The sequence below is a fragment of the Alosa alosa genome, chromosome 12 (genome assembly GCF_017589495.1).
Source record: "Alosa alosa isolate M-15738 ecotype Scorff River chromosome 12, AALO_Geno_1.1, whole genome shotgun sequence".
Taxonomy (NCBI): domain Eukaryota; kingdom Metazoa; phylum Chordata; class Actinopteri; order Clupeiformes; family Clupeidae; genus Alosa; species Alosa alosa.
The window spans coordinates 1,460,397-1,478,700 of NC_063200.1; the positions used below are offsets into that span (position 1 = coordinate 1,460,397).

Sequence of the window (18,304 nt, forward strand, 5' to 3'; positions counted from 1 at the left end):
GTTTAGTCACTGGAGGGCGTTTAGTGGTTGCCGGATGTCTTGCCTATTCCGATGAGCGGTGTGTGTGTGTGTGTGTGTGTGTGTGTGTGTGTGTGTGTGTGTAGGTGTGCGTGTGTGTGCTGGTGTCGCGTGTGTGTGTGTGTGTGCGTGTGCGTGTTTGTGTGTGTGTGTGTGTGTGTGTGTGTGTGTGTGCATGTGGGTGTTTGTGTGTGTGTGTGTGTGTGTGTGTGGAGGAGCAGACACAGGAGGGGAAGCCCGGTCCCTGACCTCACTTATGGACGAGCGGTCAGTGAATCAAAGCAAATCAATGGCTACTTCCCTCCATAAATGCAGCTCTGGTGGCAGGGCCTCGCTCCCTCTCATCCATTGACACTGGAGTGGCCCATCGATTGGCTCTCCCTCCCACAGGCCTGGCTGGCCGTCAGGCCACCCCCCCCCCCATCTGCCCCCCCATCTACTGGGTCTCCATTAAACACAGTGAGAGCAGCCGCGGCTCCTGCACGCACCAGGGTTAGAGAGGGATGGACAGGAAGTGCCCGCGGGCGGCCTCAGGCCTGGAGCTACCTTTTAATTTTTCAGTCTTTTTATAGACGCTTATCTTTCATCAGCGTGGCAAGGACGCACACCAGGGCTCCGGTCCCCAGGGTGACCGCGGGGCTAAGCCTCCGCAAAAAGAGCCAACTTCAGCAGCGGCTGATCCAAGTGATCTCGCTGATTGACAAGCGTGTGGACAATGGGGAGAAGACAAGGCCCTTGGCCAGGGGGGCGGAGCCCGCCGCTGACAGTGATTGGCACGCAGCTCCAGGTGGGTGTGTTCATCAGAGAGATGGCCCTGCAAAGTCAAGTGTGATGGTGAAGTGCCTCCATTATACAGAGGGGAGGCGGCCGGTGAATTTAGGGCCTCCCATCCTGAGCTTCTTGCTGTCCATGTCTCCTTCAAACTGACATCCTCTCACACACCAACACTCACCTGATTGGCTTGTTGCTACTTAAAGTGGCGAAAGGACATGATTACCTCTCAAAGTTAAAGAGTTAAAGAGTGGAGTTGATGGGGAGACGGTAAGTAATTATCCAGTTCATATCCGGAAACATCCCAACAATCTCTAATCATATATTTGTTTTGTGTCCTTCAGAGTCAATGTTAACACACACAAGCATGTAGTCTACTTATTCAGTTAACGCACACAAGCATGTAGTCTACCTATTTGTATATATATTTTTGATCCCGTGAGGGAAATTTGGTCTCTGCATTTAACCCAATCGGTTAATTAGTGAAACACAAACAGCACACAGTGAACACACACTAATCCGGCGCAGTGAGCTGCCTGCTTTCTACGGGCGGGCGGGGAGCAGTGAGGTTGGGTGCCTTGGTCAAGGGCACTTCAGCCGCGGCCAACTGGTCGGGGCTCGAACCGGCAACCCTCCGGTTACAAGTCCAGAGTGCTAACCAGTGGGCCACGGCTGCCCCTTATTTAGTTAACGTACACAAGCATGTAGTCTACCTATTCAGTTAACGCACACAAGCATGTAGTCTACTAGGAGAGGAGAGGAGGCGATGGGAAAGGAGGAGAGGAGAGGAGAAGAGGGTAGAGGAGAAGAGGGGGGAGGGAAGAAAAGAAGGGGTAGAAGAGGGTAGAGGAGGAGAGAAGAGGGTAGAGGAGGAGAGAGAAGAGGGTAGGAGAGGAGGAGAGAGAAGAGGGTAGAGGAGGAGAGAGGAGAGGGTAGAGGAGGAGAGAGAAGAGAGGACAGGAGCGGTGAATATGGGGGTGGACAGGCCTGGACAGAGAGTCCCATCAGCAGCCTCCTGTGAGGGGTGCCGGCGCCCAGTCGGAAATGTCACAGAGAAATGTGCTCGTCAGGTTACACACACACACACACACACACACAGAAATGTGCCCGGCCAGGGTTACACACACAATCAAGACACACAACACACACACAGAAAATGTGCCTGTCAGGTCATTACATCATCACACACACACACACAGAAATGTGCCGAGAAGTCAGACACACACAATAATACACATTGACACACACACACAATATCACACACCGTCACAGAGAAATGTGCCTCATTACACACACACACACAGAAATGTGCCCGTCAGGTTACACACACACACACACAGAAATGTGCCCGTCAGGTTACACACACACACACAGAAATGTGCCCGTCAGGTTACACACACACACACACAGAGAAATGTGCCCGTCAGCTCGGGGCCTCATCACAGACGGACGCTGGCTGGCCGAGCTCCCTGAAAGGGACGCGGTTGGGACATCGCTCTGAAAGGGACGCGGTTGGGACATCGCCTGAAAGGGACACCGTTGGGACATCGCTCTGGACAATCTTGCTGAAAAAAGCCGTCTGAGGCCACGGCCTGCAGGGCGCTGTGAAGAGTTGCAATTTTGCAGCGCGCATGCGTCTCTCTGTATGTGTGTGTGTGTGTATCTCTCTGGGTGGGTGTGTGTGTGTATGTGCATGTCTCTGTGTGATAGCGGTGTGTATCTCTCTCTGTGTATGTGTGTGTGTGTGTGTGTGTGTGTGTGTGTGTGTGTGTGTGTGTGTGTGTGTGTGTGTGTCTGTCTGTGTCCTTCAGCTGTGAGCCGAGTTCACATTAAAATATGAATGAGGCAGTGGATGTTGGAGCGTTGACAGAGATGTGTTGAGACACTGAGGGGGGTATGATGGATGGCTGGACTCACCTGAAGACCCTCACCCTCTGTGTGTGTGTGTGTGTGTGTGTGTGTGTGTGCGCCGTGTGTGTGTGTGTGTGTGTGCAGCTGGACTCTCCTGAAGACCCTCACTCTGTGTGTGTGTGTGTGTGTGCAGCTGGACTCACCTGAAGATACTCACTCTGTGTGTGTGTGTGTGTGTGTGTGTGTGTGCGCATGTGTGTGTGTGTGTGTGTGCAGCTGGACTCTCCTGAAGACCCTCACTGTGTGTGTGTGTGTGTGTGTGTGTGTGCAGCTGGACTCACCTGAAGATCCTCACTCTGTGTGTGTGTGTGTGTGTGTGTGTGTGCAGCTGGACTCACCTGAAGATCCTCTCAGGCGCCTGCTCTCCTGTGACCAGGTCGTAGCCCCTCTCCAGGTTGGTGTAGGGCCATGGACTGGACACAAACAACAGGAGGAGGACACATGGGTCAACAGGCAATAGCGTTTCGATGTACTACTTTTATCCTCTGAAACACCTCCTGTATGTGTGTGTGTGTGTGTGTGTGTGTAGAGTTTTGGGGAGATATTGTCATGCATTCTAGCCATAGTGAGCCATTTTTATGGCACACTAAACACAAGACTGGCTGTAATGCGTGTGTGTTTTTGCAGGACGGAGTCTTTAAACATGGTGCTTTGTCATCGTTGAGTGGAATTGAGAGGGGATTTGGATATCGGGGGGGAAGCTGGGCATTTTATTAGGCCAGCTGTTGGCCTATTTCGCGGCTAATTAACATGCGCAGGCAGGAAGGCAGGAAGAGGATGTACACTCCACTTGGCATTCACTCTCTCTCTCTCTCATAGGGAGTTGATGGGGAAATTATTATTATTATTATTATTAATGTGTGTGTGTGTGTGTGTGTGTGTGTGTGTGTGTGTGTGTCTGTATTATTGTGTGTGCGCCTGTATTGTGTGTGGCTTATTATTATTATTATTATTATTGTGTGTGTGTGTGTGTGTGGTGTGTGTGTGTGTCTGTCTGTGTGTGTGTGTGTCTGTCTGTGTGTATGTGTGTGTGTGTGTGTATTGTAGTATTGTGTCTGTGTGTGTGTGTGTGTGTGTGTGTGTGTCTGTATTGTATTATTGTGTCTGTGTGGCGTATTGGTAATGCGCCTGTGTGTGTATTTCTGTCTGTCTTTCATGCATAACAGTCAGATAACAGTAACCTATTACTATTACCTAGTTGCATGTGTGTGTTTCTGTGTGTGTGTCTCTGTGTGTGTGTCTTTGTATGGTTGCATATGTGTGTGTGGCAGTAATGTATGTGTGTGTGTGTATGTGTATGTAATGTGTATGTATGTATGAATTTACATATATGTATGCTGAGTATGTGTAGCGTGTAGCCAATGCCAAGAAATTATGTGTATATGTATGTATGTCTGCTGTATGAATTTACACTCTATATGTATGTAATTTGAGAGGTGTGTGTGTATGTGTGTGTGTCTGTGTGTGGTTGCATGGCCATGGTTGTATGTTGTGTGTGTGGATTAAGTTGTGTGTGTGTGGTGTGTGTGGTGTGGTGTGTGTGTGTGTGTGTGTGAGGTGTGTGAGTGTGTGTGTGTGTGTGTGTGTGTGTGTGTGTGTGTGTGTGTGTGTGTAAGTGTGTGTGCTTGGCGTGCCCAGGACTCACCCTTCGTTGCGGCCCCAGTCGTTGCGGACACACAGGTGCTTGTGCAGGGGGTCCGGCGAGTAGCCCTCGTGACAGCCGCACTCCCCTGCAGGGCACAGTGACAGAGATATTCATTTATCCGCCGGCAAATTACCAGGCCTTTCCTGACTGGCCCACTATCCATCACCAGCGCCGGGCTGTCCAATAAACAGTTGGCAGCCACTTTGTTTGGCAGCCTCTCGCTAAAGCCCACAACCTGCCCAGCGTCAGTACAGCCTACCTCGCTTCTCATATCTCACCACCGTCTTCTCCCACTGCCTCAGCGATTTCTGAGCTACAGCATCTGTCACCTCGGTGATGGTCTCCCAGGAGACGGTTGCCGAGCGATGATGCTGGGCGGTGGGTGAGTGAAGAGGAGATCAGATACAGAGAGCTGAGGTGAAATATCATTTTATACATCAAAGATTCCCAGACACACACATACGCACACACACACACACACACACACACACACATCGCCGCACACACACATCGCACACACACATTAGCTGCTACACACACACAGTTATTGCCACACACACACACATTAAACACACATTGGCTGACACAGTCACACACACACACACACGCACGCAGGATCACAGCATGGAAGGAGCCTCTAGATAGAAGAGAGGAACGCCGCACGAGGTAACAAAGCTTTTGTACTGCTGGAATGTGTGTGTGTGTTTGTGTGTGTGTGTGTGTGTGTGTGTGTGTGTGTTTGTGTGTTTTGTGTGTGTGTGTGTGTGTGTGTGTGTGTGTGTGTGCATGTGTGTGTGTGTGTGTGTGTGTTACAGGCGTACCCATGTAAAAGTGTGTGTGTGTGTGTTTGTGTGTGTGCATGTTACAGGCTTACCCATGTAAAAGTGTGTGTGTGTGTGTGTGTGTGTGTGTGTGTGTTACAGGCTTACCCATGTAAAAGTAAGATTATGGAGAGATTTGTAAGAGCATGCAAATATATCATAATCAACAACTCCACATTGTGTTTTTCCCATCCAGAAACAGAACTCCTTACTGTTGATCTCATTATCTCATTTGCATAAACATACCATGAATTCTGTAAAGTAATGTCAAAATGCATGCATATACATTTACAGAGGTAGGCCATCCAACAGGCATTGTGTGTTTGTGCCCGTACTTGCATGGGTACCTGTGTGTGTATGTGGCAAGGCAGCAGCAGGTGGGGCAGGCAAGGCGTAAGCGCAAGGTGCGCAGCCAGGTAAGTGTTTGCATGTGTGTGTGCTGCTAATATCATTAGCCATTTACAAGTATAAAATGTAAATAAAATAACCCTGGAGTGCTGAGTAAAAGCTGCATTCATGAAAGCTCATTAAACTAGCTAACAAATTAACTAATAAAAGAGGACTAGAGGTCCACAATAAACACAGAGTTTAGCTCTCTTCAACTCCACTAGCCAGGTCTGCACATATTTAATGGAACAACAAAGAACAAATATTAGGAGGATCATCATGCATCCATACAGAATGCATGATGCCATCGAGTCAAGCGTACAGGCTTACACACACACACACACACACACACACACACACACACACACACACACACACATACTTTGAGTCAAGCGTACAGGTCTACACACACACACACACACACACACACACACACACAGACACACACTTCTGAGTCAAGCATACAGGTCTACTTCTGAGTATCTGAGAGAGAAGTGATAATAGCAGCTATCATCACTCTATCTCTCTCTATCTCTCTATCTCTCTCTATCTCTCTCCACCACTGTCAAAAGCAGCACTTCTTTCAGCTGAAAAGCTCTTCTGTGCCACGTGGCACCACTGACAATGAAACACAGTGGGGCCCATTTTCTATTTCCTTCAGTCCCGATGGGAGAGAGAGGAGAAGAGATGTGTCTGGGAGACTACATATGAGAGGAGATTGGAGAGGAGAGGCTTAACACTCCTTTATTGAAACAATATCAGGTGTTTAACCACTACAGAATAAAGAGGAGATGAGAGGAGACGAGAGGAGATAAGGAAAGAGGAGATGAGAGGACAGGAGAGGAGAGGGAGAGGAGAGTAGATGAGATGAGAGGAGGAGAGGAGACGAGAGGAGAGGAGAGTAGATGAGATGAGAGGAGGAGAGGAGGAGGAGAGTAGATGAGAGGAGAGGAGATGAGAGGAGAGGAGACGAGAGGAGATGAGAGGAGCAAAGAGGAGACAAGAGGAGATGAAAGGAGGAGAGAGGAGAGAAGAGGAAATGAGAGGAGGAGAGGAGACAAGAGGAGAGGAGATGAGAAGAGAGAGGAGGAGAGAGGAGAGTAGATGAGATGAGAGGAGGAGAGAGGAGAGGAGAGTAGATGAGATGAGAGGAGGAGAGGAGGAGAGGAGATGAGAGGAGAGGAGGAGAGAGGAGAGGAGAGGAGAGGAGGAGAGAGAAGAGGAGAGTAGATGAGAGGAGACGAGACGAGAGGAGATGAGAGGAGCAGAGAGGAGACAAGAAGAGATGAAAGGAGGAGAGAGGAGAGAAGAGGAAATGAGAGGAGGAGAGGAGACAAGAGGAGAGGAGATGAGAAGAGAGAGGAGGAGAGAGAGAGAGTAGATGAGATGAGAGGAGGAGAGAGGAGAGGAGAGTAGATGAGATGAGAGGAGGAGAGAGGAGAGGAGACGAGAGGAGATGAGAGGAGGAGAGAGGAGAGGAGAGGAGGAGGAGAGAGAAGAGGAGTAGATGAGAGGAGAGTAGATGAGAGAGAGAGAAGAGGAGAGTAGATGAGAGGAGAGGAGATGAGAGGAGGAGAGAGGAGAGGAGATGGCAGAGATGAGAGGACATGAGAGGAGACAAGAGAGATGAAAGGTGAGGAGGAGAGAAGAGAAATGAGAGGAGGAGGAGGACAAGAGGAGAGGAGATGAGATGAGAGGAGGAGGAGGAGAGAGGAGAGGAGATGAGAGGAGGAGAGAGGAGAGGAGATGAGGAGAGGAGAGTAGATGAGATGAGAGGAGGAGAGAGGAGAGGAGATGAGAGGAGGAGATGAGAGGAGAGAGGAGGAGAGGAGATGAGTGCAGACAAGCTTTGTTTAGGGGTGTGGGAGGTAATCTAACTTATTTTATTTTAATTTATTTTTTTCTCAAAAAGCAGCGGGGTCTCTAGCCTACCTGTAAGGATGAAAGCATCTCCACTTTGCGCCCACCCTATTTTAATCCACACAGAAATCAAAGCTTTTCTTTCCTTTTGCAGTTTTGGGTTTGTGATTTACGATCTGTCAGATGACAAGAGCCACAAGATTCATAAAAAGAAAACAAAGGAAAGAGAGGAACACACACACACGCACGCACGCACCACACACACACACACACGCACGCACACACACACACACACACACACACACACACACACACACACAAACAATGAAGGGAAAAAATAACAACCCAAAATGATGAAACCATTCTGTCTGAGTTGGAAAGTGGCAGTTTGCCACGGCATTGGAAAAAGATAACATAAACACACACACACACACACACACACACACACACACACACACACACACACACACACACATACACAGACTTCTTCTCCTTCCAGGAAAACATAAAATATGCTGCATTGAGAAGTACAGGCCCACGGTGAATACCAAGTTAAAGGACTAGCGCTAGAAATAAAGAGTTCCTGATAAGTGGAAATATGAAGAAATGGAAAGAGGAGGAAGAGGAAGCAAGAGAAGAGGAAGAAAATGAGGAAAATGAGGAAGGAAGAGGGAGGATGAGGAGGAGGAAGAGGAGGAGGAAGAGGAGGAGGAGAAGGAGGAGGAGGAGGAAGGAGGAGGAGGAGGAGGAGGAAGAGGAGGAAGAGGAGGAGAGGAGGAGAAGAGGAGGAAGAAGAGGAGGAGGAGGAGGAGGAGGAAGAGGAGGGAAGAAGAGGAGGAGGAGGAGGAGGAAGAGGAGGAGGAGGAGGGAGGAAGAGGAGGAGGAAGAAGAGGGAGGAGGAGGAAGAAGAAGAGGAGGAGGAAGAGGAGGAGGAGGAAGAGGAGGAGGAGGAAGAGGAGGAGAGGAGGAGGAAGAGGAGGAAGAAGAGGAGGAGGAGGAAGAAGAGGAGGAGGAGAAGGAGGAGGAGGAGGAAGAGGAGGAGGAAGAGGAGGAAGAGGAGGAAGAAGAGGAGGAGGAGGAGGAGGAGGAAGGAGGGAGGAAGAGGAGGAGAGGGAGGAGGAAGAGGAGGAGGGAAGAGGAGGAGGAAGAGAGGGAGGAAGAGGAGGAGCAGGAAGAGGAGGAGGGAGGAGGAGGAGGAGAGGGAGGAGGAGGAAGAGGAGGAGGAGGAAGAGGAGGAGAGGGAGGAGGAAGAGGAGGAAGAGGAGGAAAGAGGAAAAGTTCAACTTCAACACTGGAGAGAAGGAGAAGGCGCTAGAGGAAGGAGAAGGTACTAGAGGTGTGGAATGACGAATATTATCAGTTGAGCACCAAATGCAAATTCATAATAGCTCTCTTGTGCTGTGTTGGTTGTCAGTGTACTTGGTTAAGCAGAGGTACAGTACATGGCTAGCCACAGGTGGATCGGAACCACAGACCAAAGGGTACAGGACACACACACACACACCAGGTGGACCAGGTGGATCGGAACCACAGACTTGGTGCTTCATTTAAATTTTAAATTAGATCTTAACTCAGAGCCTTCTGCGTAATACTGAGTAAAAGCAGGTCTTCATTACAACCACTGGCAATTAATTAGGCTGTTCAGAGAACATGTGCCGTGACCTTCAAAGGCCACATTATTAGAAGAATGTTAAACCTTTCAAAGCACCTGAATCTAACCAGCCAACCAGCAACGCTATTTAAAGGAATTCATCAACAAGGGTGTTGGTCACTGTTGGTCACTCCGGTGTTCACAGAACAGCGTCTATCAGGACTTTATACTGCACACAAAGGGCAACAAATATGTAAATATCTATAAGGACTTCATTTCATTTCATTTCATATTTATTATACAGGAAACTAACAAAGTTGCAGTTTAAAACGGGCCTGATTTGCGCAGGTTCCTCCTGTTCTGCAGCACATAAACAAGGTCAGGGATAGGCACATCACACATCAAGACGACAGGACAGGGCACATCATAATGCAGACAAAGAAGGGGGGGCATGTAAATAGAAGTGTGTGAGGTTTGGCAAAACCCTTTGCCTAAAGACACATACACACACTTTACATAAAGTTGTTCCTGTCATCTGTCTGCTGCATTCTGTTCTTCTTTTCTTTCTTTTCGCTTTTTCTTTCTTTCTTGAAAAGAGGGTATTTGGAGTCCAAAGCAGCACGGACGCAGACAACATTCCACATCAGTCATTTGCTGTCCAGCCGCGCTGGACTCAGCAGGACGCTGCTATTCAGAGGCCAGTGTGTGTGTGTGTGTGTGTGTGAGAGGCCAGGGACAGAAAGCAATAATGCCAAAGACCAACTCGGAGAGAGAGAAAGAAAGAATGGAGAGGGAGATGGATAGAGAGAGAGAGAGAAAGAGAGAGAGAGAGAGAGAGAGAGAGAGAGAGAGAGAGAGAGATAAAGAGAAGAGAGAGAAAGAGAGAGAGAAAGAGAGAGAAAGAGATGGAGAGGGGGGGAAAGAGTGGGCCCTGCTATGCTGCAAATAACCCTTTGGCACTCATGCAAGCATGATGGAGGTGGAAGGTGATTGAAGTAGGTAGAGGTGTGTGCAGTGGTGCGCGTGTGTTTGTGTTTTGAGATGAATGAAAAATTTGAGTTCTTTGACTTGACTTGAAATTTTTCATTTCTCGGCAAATCAGAGATGTCACACTGCTCCTGGAAGTCAAACACCCCCTGCCAACACACTCTCTTTCTCTCTCACACACACACACACACACACACACACACACACACACACACACACACACACACACACACACACACACACACACACACACACAAACATGCATACGCACACATACAAAAACACACATACACAAACAGTCACAACAGCATTTCAAATGGCAGCCCTATGTAATCCAGTTATAGACGTTCTAGTCTGCAGAAAACTCATGAATCCTTAAATAGCATACCTTCTAACAAGTTTATTTTTGCTTCATAAATTTTATAAATATAGATCAGATTATATATAGATACACACACACATGCTGAGTGGCTAAAGGCTAAACAGGCTAGTTATTCCCATTCCTATGTATTAATAATAACACAAAAATCCTGACATTTGTTGCCCCCAAAAAAAAAAAGTTATGATTTTGATTTTCATTGTCACTTTAGGTTGCTGAGTCTAAACGGTTCTTATAATGCCCTTTCACCTGGCCTACTGTGTATCTTTTTTTTCTTCGGGCCGCTGGCCCTGACTTTGATTGTAGGCCTATATCCTCCTCCGCTCGCCTCATTTTATCAAACCAAATCCAACCGAAGCCTCTCTGTTTTTTTTACTAGGCTACTGCCCCAATCTGTTGCCTACTGCACTTCAGTAAAATAGACTATTATGAAATAATGTGGGCCGATAATGCATATTTGCAAACGAAGGCTACAGCTGGCCATGGACAAACCGCAGATTGGCGGTAACACTGTCAGACCCAAGTTTCCTCGTCAGATGATCAATCGCTCAACTTAGTAAACTGCTTTCTCTGCTTTCTCCTACCATACAATTTACAAAACGTCCACAACTGAACGGGTAGAGCCTACATACAAGCTGCAAGAAGGCTTGAATGAAGTTAACTGATGACAACATTAAAAAAGAATCAAACGCTTAGATGATCATGAAATAATACCATACATAAGATGATACCATACATAAGATTGATAAGATGTCAACAAAACAGGGAGATAATGAAGATCAGTAGTTTTACTCAAACTACTTGTGCATGTACATACATTTGCGAACGTGAAGCATCCTCAGCCATGGACAAACCGCATTATTGCTTTAACGCTGTCAGACCTAAAGTTTCCGTCAGATTTATCAATCGCTTCAATCCTTGAGTGTAAACTGCACCTTTCTCTGCCTTTCTCCTACCATAAACGCACTTACTTAACGTCCACAACTGAAATGGCAGCGAGTTGAATGAAGTTAATTAACTGATGACAACATTAAAAAGAATCAAACGCTTAGCCATCATGTGAAATAATACCATACATGATAAGATGTCAACAAGCAAGAAGATAATTAAGATCAGTAGTTCTACTCAAACTACTTGTGCATGTAGGCTATGGAAATTTGGTCAAATCTAGCAAGTAGGAAAGTTTTAAGGAAAAGACGGAAAGTAAAAGTAAGACATTCAAAGGCCAACGAAAAGTTAATGTTGCTTTGATAGTACAAATACTTACAAAACTGGTGCTCTAAATAGTGATTCTGTTGTCTTTGAAATGTTCTCTTATTGACACATTGAACTGCAATTTGGATTAACACCTGCTTTTACACAAGGCGGAAGTATTTAGGGCGCAGAATAGACGCGGCGCTTTCAGGAGTCTTTGTACATACCGCTGAATACATAATTAAACCGCCATTTACGCTTCCTCCCATCTTTTTTTAATGCTTAAACCCCCCCACTTTCCCCTGGATCCTCCCATGAATGCATATGCATGACACCTAAAACAATTAGCCATGTTCAGTCTCCCAAGAACAGGCGCCTATGCTTTTACATCATTATGACCTGTTTGTAAATACCTTGCAATGATTTTACATGCACTTTGCGAAACAAATAAGCCTGAGGTGGGCAACAAAAGTGTTAGTACATCTGGCCCTGTGTGTTTGTGTGTGTGTGTGTGTGTGTGTGTGTGTTTGTGTGTTTGTATGTGTGTGTTTAGGTGTGTGTGTGTGTGTGTTTGTGTGTGTTCCAAGGCTCCCTGTCCCTGTGCTTGCTGGCAATGAGAGTTAGTGATCTGTGATTAATGAGTTGATTAAAGGACCTTGCCTGCCTAACACACACACACACACACACACACACACATACAGGCCAGGGGGACAACACACACACACACAAATGGTGTAAAACAGTGATTTATTTGCATGGTTAGGCCGATGCCCGAGGCACCCCCATCGAAAACCTGTTGGTAGCATCAGCTAACTAGTGCCAGATTTCGGAGTGCAGGGGGACAAGCCGAGATGAGCTATGAGACAAAAGTTCACACTCGGTATCATGTTTTAATAATAATAATAATAATAATAAGAAGAAGAAGAAGCTTTATTTGTATAGCACCTTTCATACACAGAATGCAGCTCAAAAGTGTTTTACATTTGAAGCATGTAACACAATAATAGTCAGTCAGTCATTATCAATCACTTTCACTTTTCTTCATTGCTCTGGCCGCTTATGATCCAATCAGCAACATATCAGAAATATAGAAAATAACATGTCATAAGACTGGCAGCCTTAACCCTTTACCCCCCACAAGCACGCCATATGGCAACTGTGGCAAGGAAAACTCCCATATTCCAGGAAGAAACCTTTGAGCAGAACCTGACTTATTGAAAGCCCATCTGCTTCTGGCTGGCTGCCCCTCCAATGGCAGCAGATGTAGAATAATCTGAAAAAGTAGTCTACAAAGATAAGATGGGTTAACTAAAAGATTTCCTATACAGGTATGTTTTCAGATCTTTTTTAAAAATATTTACTGAACTCGCCTGCTTGATGTACAGAGGCAGGGTGTTCCATAGTTTTGGGGCATAATGGATAAAAGCAGCTTCTCCACTTTGCTTGTGGAGCACTTTGGGTACAATTAAAAGATTAGAATTGGATGATCTAAGTTACTTTGTGGTTGATAAGATATTAAAAGCTCAGAGATATATGAAGGTGCTATGCCATTCAGAGCTTTGTAAGTAATCAACATAACCTTAAAATCAATTCTATAGGAAACAGGGAGCCAGTGCAGTTCAGCCAACACAGGGGTGATGTGTTCTCTCTTCTTGGTCTTAGTTAAAAAAGTCTAGTCAGAGAGTTCTGTATGAGTGCCAATTACTTTAGATGTTTTTTGGGAAGACCAGTGAAAAGTGCATTGCAGTAGTCTAACCTGCTAGTGATAAAGGCATGAATTAGTTTTTCTGCATCTTGTTGAGTTAAAAAGGTCCGCGCTTTGGCAATGTTTCTCAGGTGGAAATAGGCTGTCTGAGTAACTTTACTGATATGGGGCTTAAAACTTTTTGGTTTTGGACCTGGTGTGCCAAGTTCCCCAGATTACTAAGAACAGTGTCTCGCTTTGGTTTTGGTCCAACCAAAAGTACCTCTGCTTTGTCATCATTTAATTTAAAAAAATGTTTGCTCATCCACTGATTAATGGAGGTTAGGCATGCAGTGGGGGAGCAAAGGCCATCTAGGTTAGTTGGCTCCACAGAAATTTACAATTGGGTATCATCTGCGTAGCTGTGGAAGTTTACATTATGCTGATTTATGATGTTTCCCAATGGAAGCATATATAGGGAAAATAGCAAGGGACATGTTTTTCAGACACATGATTTTCCACAGACTGATATAAAAAAATTCTGCCAGTAATGTAGGTTTGAAACCAGTTTAGAGCATTATCAGAGAGACCCACCCACTTCGCAAGGCGGTGAATTAGGATGCTATGATCAATGGTGTCACATGCCACACTTAAATCCAGAAGAATAAGGATTGAGGCTTTGTTTGAGTCAGTAGCCAGTCTAAGATCATTGACTATTTTTACTAGAGCCGTTTCTGTGCTGTGATTTGATCTAAAACCTGATTGGAATTTTTCAAGGATACTGTTTTCGTTGAGGAAGGTATTTAACTGATTACAAACAACTTTTTCAAGTACTTTGTTTTTGAAGAAGTCTGCAAATTCTTCGCATCTTAGAGAGGATGCCTGACTGAGTGTATCAAAAGGTGTTTGATGCAATAGCCTATCAATGGTGGAGAACAACACAATTACCTTAGAGAAGTGGTTCCTTCTCTCATTCCGAATTGCTCTATTATAATTTGCTATTTTTTCTTTTAGAATGACACGGTGAACCTGTAACTTAGTTTGCATGTTCTCTCAGCTTTTCTACATGATCTTTTTAGATCATGGATATTTTCGTTCATCCAAGGTGTCAGTTTGCTACAGGGGCTTTTTTTAGTCTTTAAGGGTGCCACTCTGTCAAGCAGAGCGCCTAACATGCTTTAACACGCTTTAGGTCAATATCACACCGGACTTCTCCTTTAACTTACTAGAATTGCATTTCCGAGGAACTGCAAGAGTGGGTTTGATCAGGGGCATGGAACTCGGTACACGGTACCTCATTTTTGAAAATTGGACATACAGGTCAAAAGTTACATGCACACATCTTCACATACACAGACAACCCAGCCCAGCCCATTAGGCAGCTGCCAGATGGCTTAGAACTCTGCCAGGTACAAGCTTTAGCCGTTAGAGCTGTGATGTCATAATCGAAATTCAAATCCTGAACATTCCACTATTCATTTCAATGGGACAAAAAACGCAGAAAAACAGGAATAACGCGAAAACGACAAGGGGCAGCCACACGAAAAATATAAGCAACCTAGACCGGTTAGGCCTGAATTTGTAGAGTTGGAACCATGTTGATAGCTCAAATGCTCTAGGAGCAGTAGTCCGCACAAAAACACTCCTCACTCTAGTGTGTGTTGAATGTGAAGTGGTGTCAACACAGATGGACAGGTTTTGTGCTCACTGTAGCCAATAAGGTATATAATTCACACAAGGCTGAACACTGCAATATGCACACACACACACATACTCTCAGGGCACACACAGTTGTCTCTCTATTCTCAAAACCTCTTCAATCCCCACTGCCTTTTGTTTTAAAATGGAAAAGGCACTTTGGGCTGGCATTTGTTGATTTATATTATATTTACAATAGATGGGTATCCATGCCGGTTGTTACTTGCCTGTGTCTTATCAGGTAGTTTGGGCAGTTGATTTTCAGTTGACAGCAATTCTATGTTCCGAAGGCCAGGAAATGAATTCAAATCCTATTTCCATCTGCCTGCGTCCTTATCGTACGGGCTAACTCATTCTATGCTAACTCAGAACTCATGAAGGAGCTGCTCACAAGCCTACAGAACGGCCAGGCCACTGCACACACACACACACACGCACGGACACACACACACATGCACACACACACACACACACTTACATGCTGCTGCGTATAGAATGCACAGGCCACTGCACATGCAGACATAAATAGGAAAATAAATAAATACAGAATTTGTTTTCTCTGCACAAAACATATGAGAGGGATGTCTGTATGCTATATGAATGGAAGCCCCCTACATACACACACACACACACACACACAAACACAGCCAATATACTGCAAGACGTTGGCGTGTTCCTAAAGGTAAAGTTTGTAAGTGATGTAGAGACTGGGAGGGACTCAGGTGGCACTTCATTTGTAAGCCAGTGGAAGAGTTTCAGCAACACAAAGTCCTCTGCCACAGCAAGCCTGCCAGGGAATATTTATTAGTGTGTGTACCTGGCTGGCACCGGAATACTAGCAGGCAGTCACTAAGTCAAAAGCTCTAGCTGACTGCACGTTCAGAAAGAATAAATGTTTCAGTTCCACTTTTGAGGAAACACAGCACACAACAGAAAACTCTGTTCAGGAGTTATGTGTGTGTTTGGAATCTTGGAACTGTGAAGTGAGTCGGTATGCATTATACTTGTGCTTGTGTTGATGTGTTTGTGTTTGTGTTTGTGTGTGGGCAGCATGAATGTGGGTGTGTGTTTTGTTGGAGACTGTGAGCGACCGACGTGTTGGATTGTGAGTTAGGTGGAAATGGAGAAAAAGGCACTTGCAGGAGAGGTGGCTGTAGCTTCTGTTCATTCCAATTATTTATTTTTCACCATATTCAAAAATAGCACCACTAATAAAAAAAATTAAAAAAACGTTCCCCTACCAAAAACAAACAAAAATAGCACAAACAATGCACAGTCCAAAGTATCAGCATACTTCACTTACTCTGCCTCACAACAGGAGAGTCCTTCACCTACTACGCACCCCATGGGAACTGAGCTACCCCATTAAATAAACTGGAGTGCATCACTTCAATATCTGACAAAAGGACCCTAAACAAACTGATCAACATCTTGGACAATGAATGTCATCCGCTTTACAGCACTATCAAAAACCAAAAGAGCTTGATCAGCTGGAGACTTCGCTCACTGCCATGCACAACTGAAAGGCTGAGGAAGTCATTTGTTTCTAGGGCCATTGAACTGTTCAATGCCTCACTAAAGGGAAGAGGAGAGATATACTTCTCTGCTTAGTCTGTCTGCCTCTCCACCCTCTCCATGTCCATGTTTTGAGTACTGACTGCCCACTACTGCTTACTACTGTTTTACTACTGTTTTACTGCTACACTGTTTTTCATGCTATATTAGCACACATGATCAATGGCTGTGGTCAGGCTTCTGCTACAATACTGAATGAATGAATGGCTATAACCCTATTACCTCAACCTGTTCTTGCACTGAAATAGTTTTTTATTTTACCTTGTCTACATTATACTTTACGCCCCTATTTGTCCATATTATTTATGCTGGTCTCTAGACCTTACTCTTGCACTGTTGCACTGTTGGACTACTGTTTGCACCTTCACCATGACACTCACTCCCTTTAGCACCTTACCAGTCCCGGCCCTGTCACTACAAGAGTCTTACAATGCTTGATCACCCTCAAGCACATTGGACTTTCTTAATTTAATTTATATAGTGTATTTAGTATTTAGTTTTGTTAGTTTTCTTATCTTTCTTATCTTCTACTGTCTTTATTGTACAGTGGAGTTTAGTTATATGTTTATACTTGTACTTATGTTTACCATTTCTGCTGTAAGTGCATGTTGTGTGTGATGTCTGTATGCTACTGAGACCCTTAAATTTCCCCTTGAGAATCAATAAAGTATCTATCTATCTATCTATCTATCTATCTATCTAAATAGCCCCAGCTATTACTGTCAAATGGCCCGTATGGGGATAATTGAGGCACACCATTGAACTAGGGAAGTACCCAAAATAGGGCTCACTAATACATAGCCTAAATCAACATAATAATGATACAGAAAACAACAGAAAAGTATATAATGCACAAAACATATGTCCGTTATAAATACGTACCTAACCACAAGACACAAAGAAACAAAACAACCAAACGAATATCCTAAACAGCCCTGTAGCATAATGCCCTGCTCCCTGCAGAATGTTTAAAATGACCTTTCCCGGTGCGGAGCGCACTTCTGCAATGGGACAGTGACAGAGGTCAGAGCGAAGTGTTGTGAGTAGATGTATGCGTTAACCAGGTTATGGGCACTATACCGACGATATAACATGGAAAATGAAAGACAAGCTAGTGGGTACCACACTATGTAATTGTTATTGACAAGAATGAAGTTGGCAATGACGTTGTAATGAGTGAATGAATGAATGAATGAGCGAAATCGCGGCAAACCAAACAACTGGTTTGCTGCGTAAACGAAGGCCAAACCGGCGGCAAACACCCGACACCAACAATAAAACCCGCTGTACATCTTTTGTATAACACAAAGCCCACAGAACATGCAACGACACTTAACACCAGACCCAAAACATTGCGAACAAATGAGTCTCTTTCTCTCGTGTCTGCGCTTGCAGTGCAACATGAATGAGGTAGTGAGAACGGTAAAGTTCAGTTTCTCACAGAGATGTTAGATGGAAGATATTTTTTCTTTTGTATAACAAACAGAATAGAACAGTATAAGTTGATAGCAATTCTCTTCTCATGAAGCTCTCTATCTACCACTTCTACCTCAGGAAGACAAACATACACACTAAAAAACAAAGTATTGCTGTCAGTGGGAAACATAGTTACTGTATAAAGCATCTAGTCTAGTGTGCAAAGTGATTATCTGCAACACAGACAACCCAGGAAAGGAAGATTCATCCATATGACACATCCATGACACTCATCAGAACCTTTCTTCCCCTTAACTATCCGTTATAACATACAGGCTTTTTACCCAGAGTGCCAGAGTGCCATGGA

At 45.1% G+C, this 18,304-nt stretch overlaps 1 protein-coding gene across 1 annotated transcript in view; it reads right to left on the minus strand.

Annotated features, from left to right (window-relative positions):
- The window catches only part of LOC125304310 (astrotactin-2-like), a 530,850-nt gene that overhangs the window by 268,884 nt on the left and 243,662 nt on the right, over positions 1-18,304 (minus strand). The window contains 2 exon segments of the mRNA XM_048258462.1: positions 3,039-3,113; positions 4,346-4,430. Of these exon segments, the coding sequence (XP_048114419.1) occupies positions 3,039-3,113; positions 4,346-4,430 (160 nt within the window).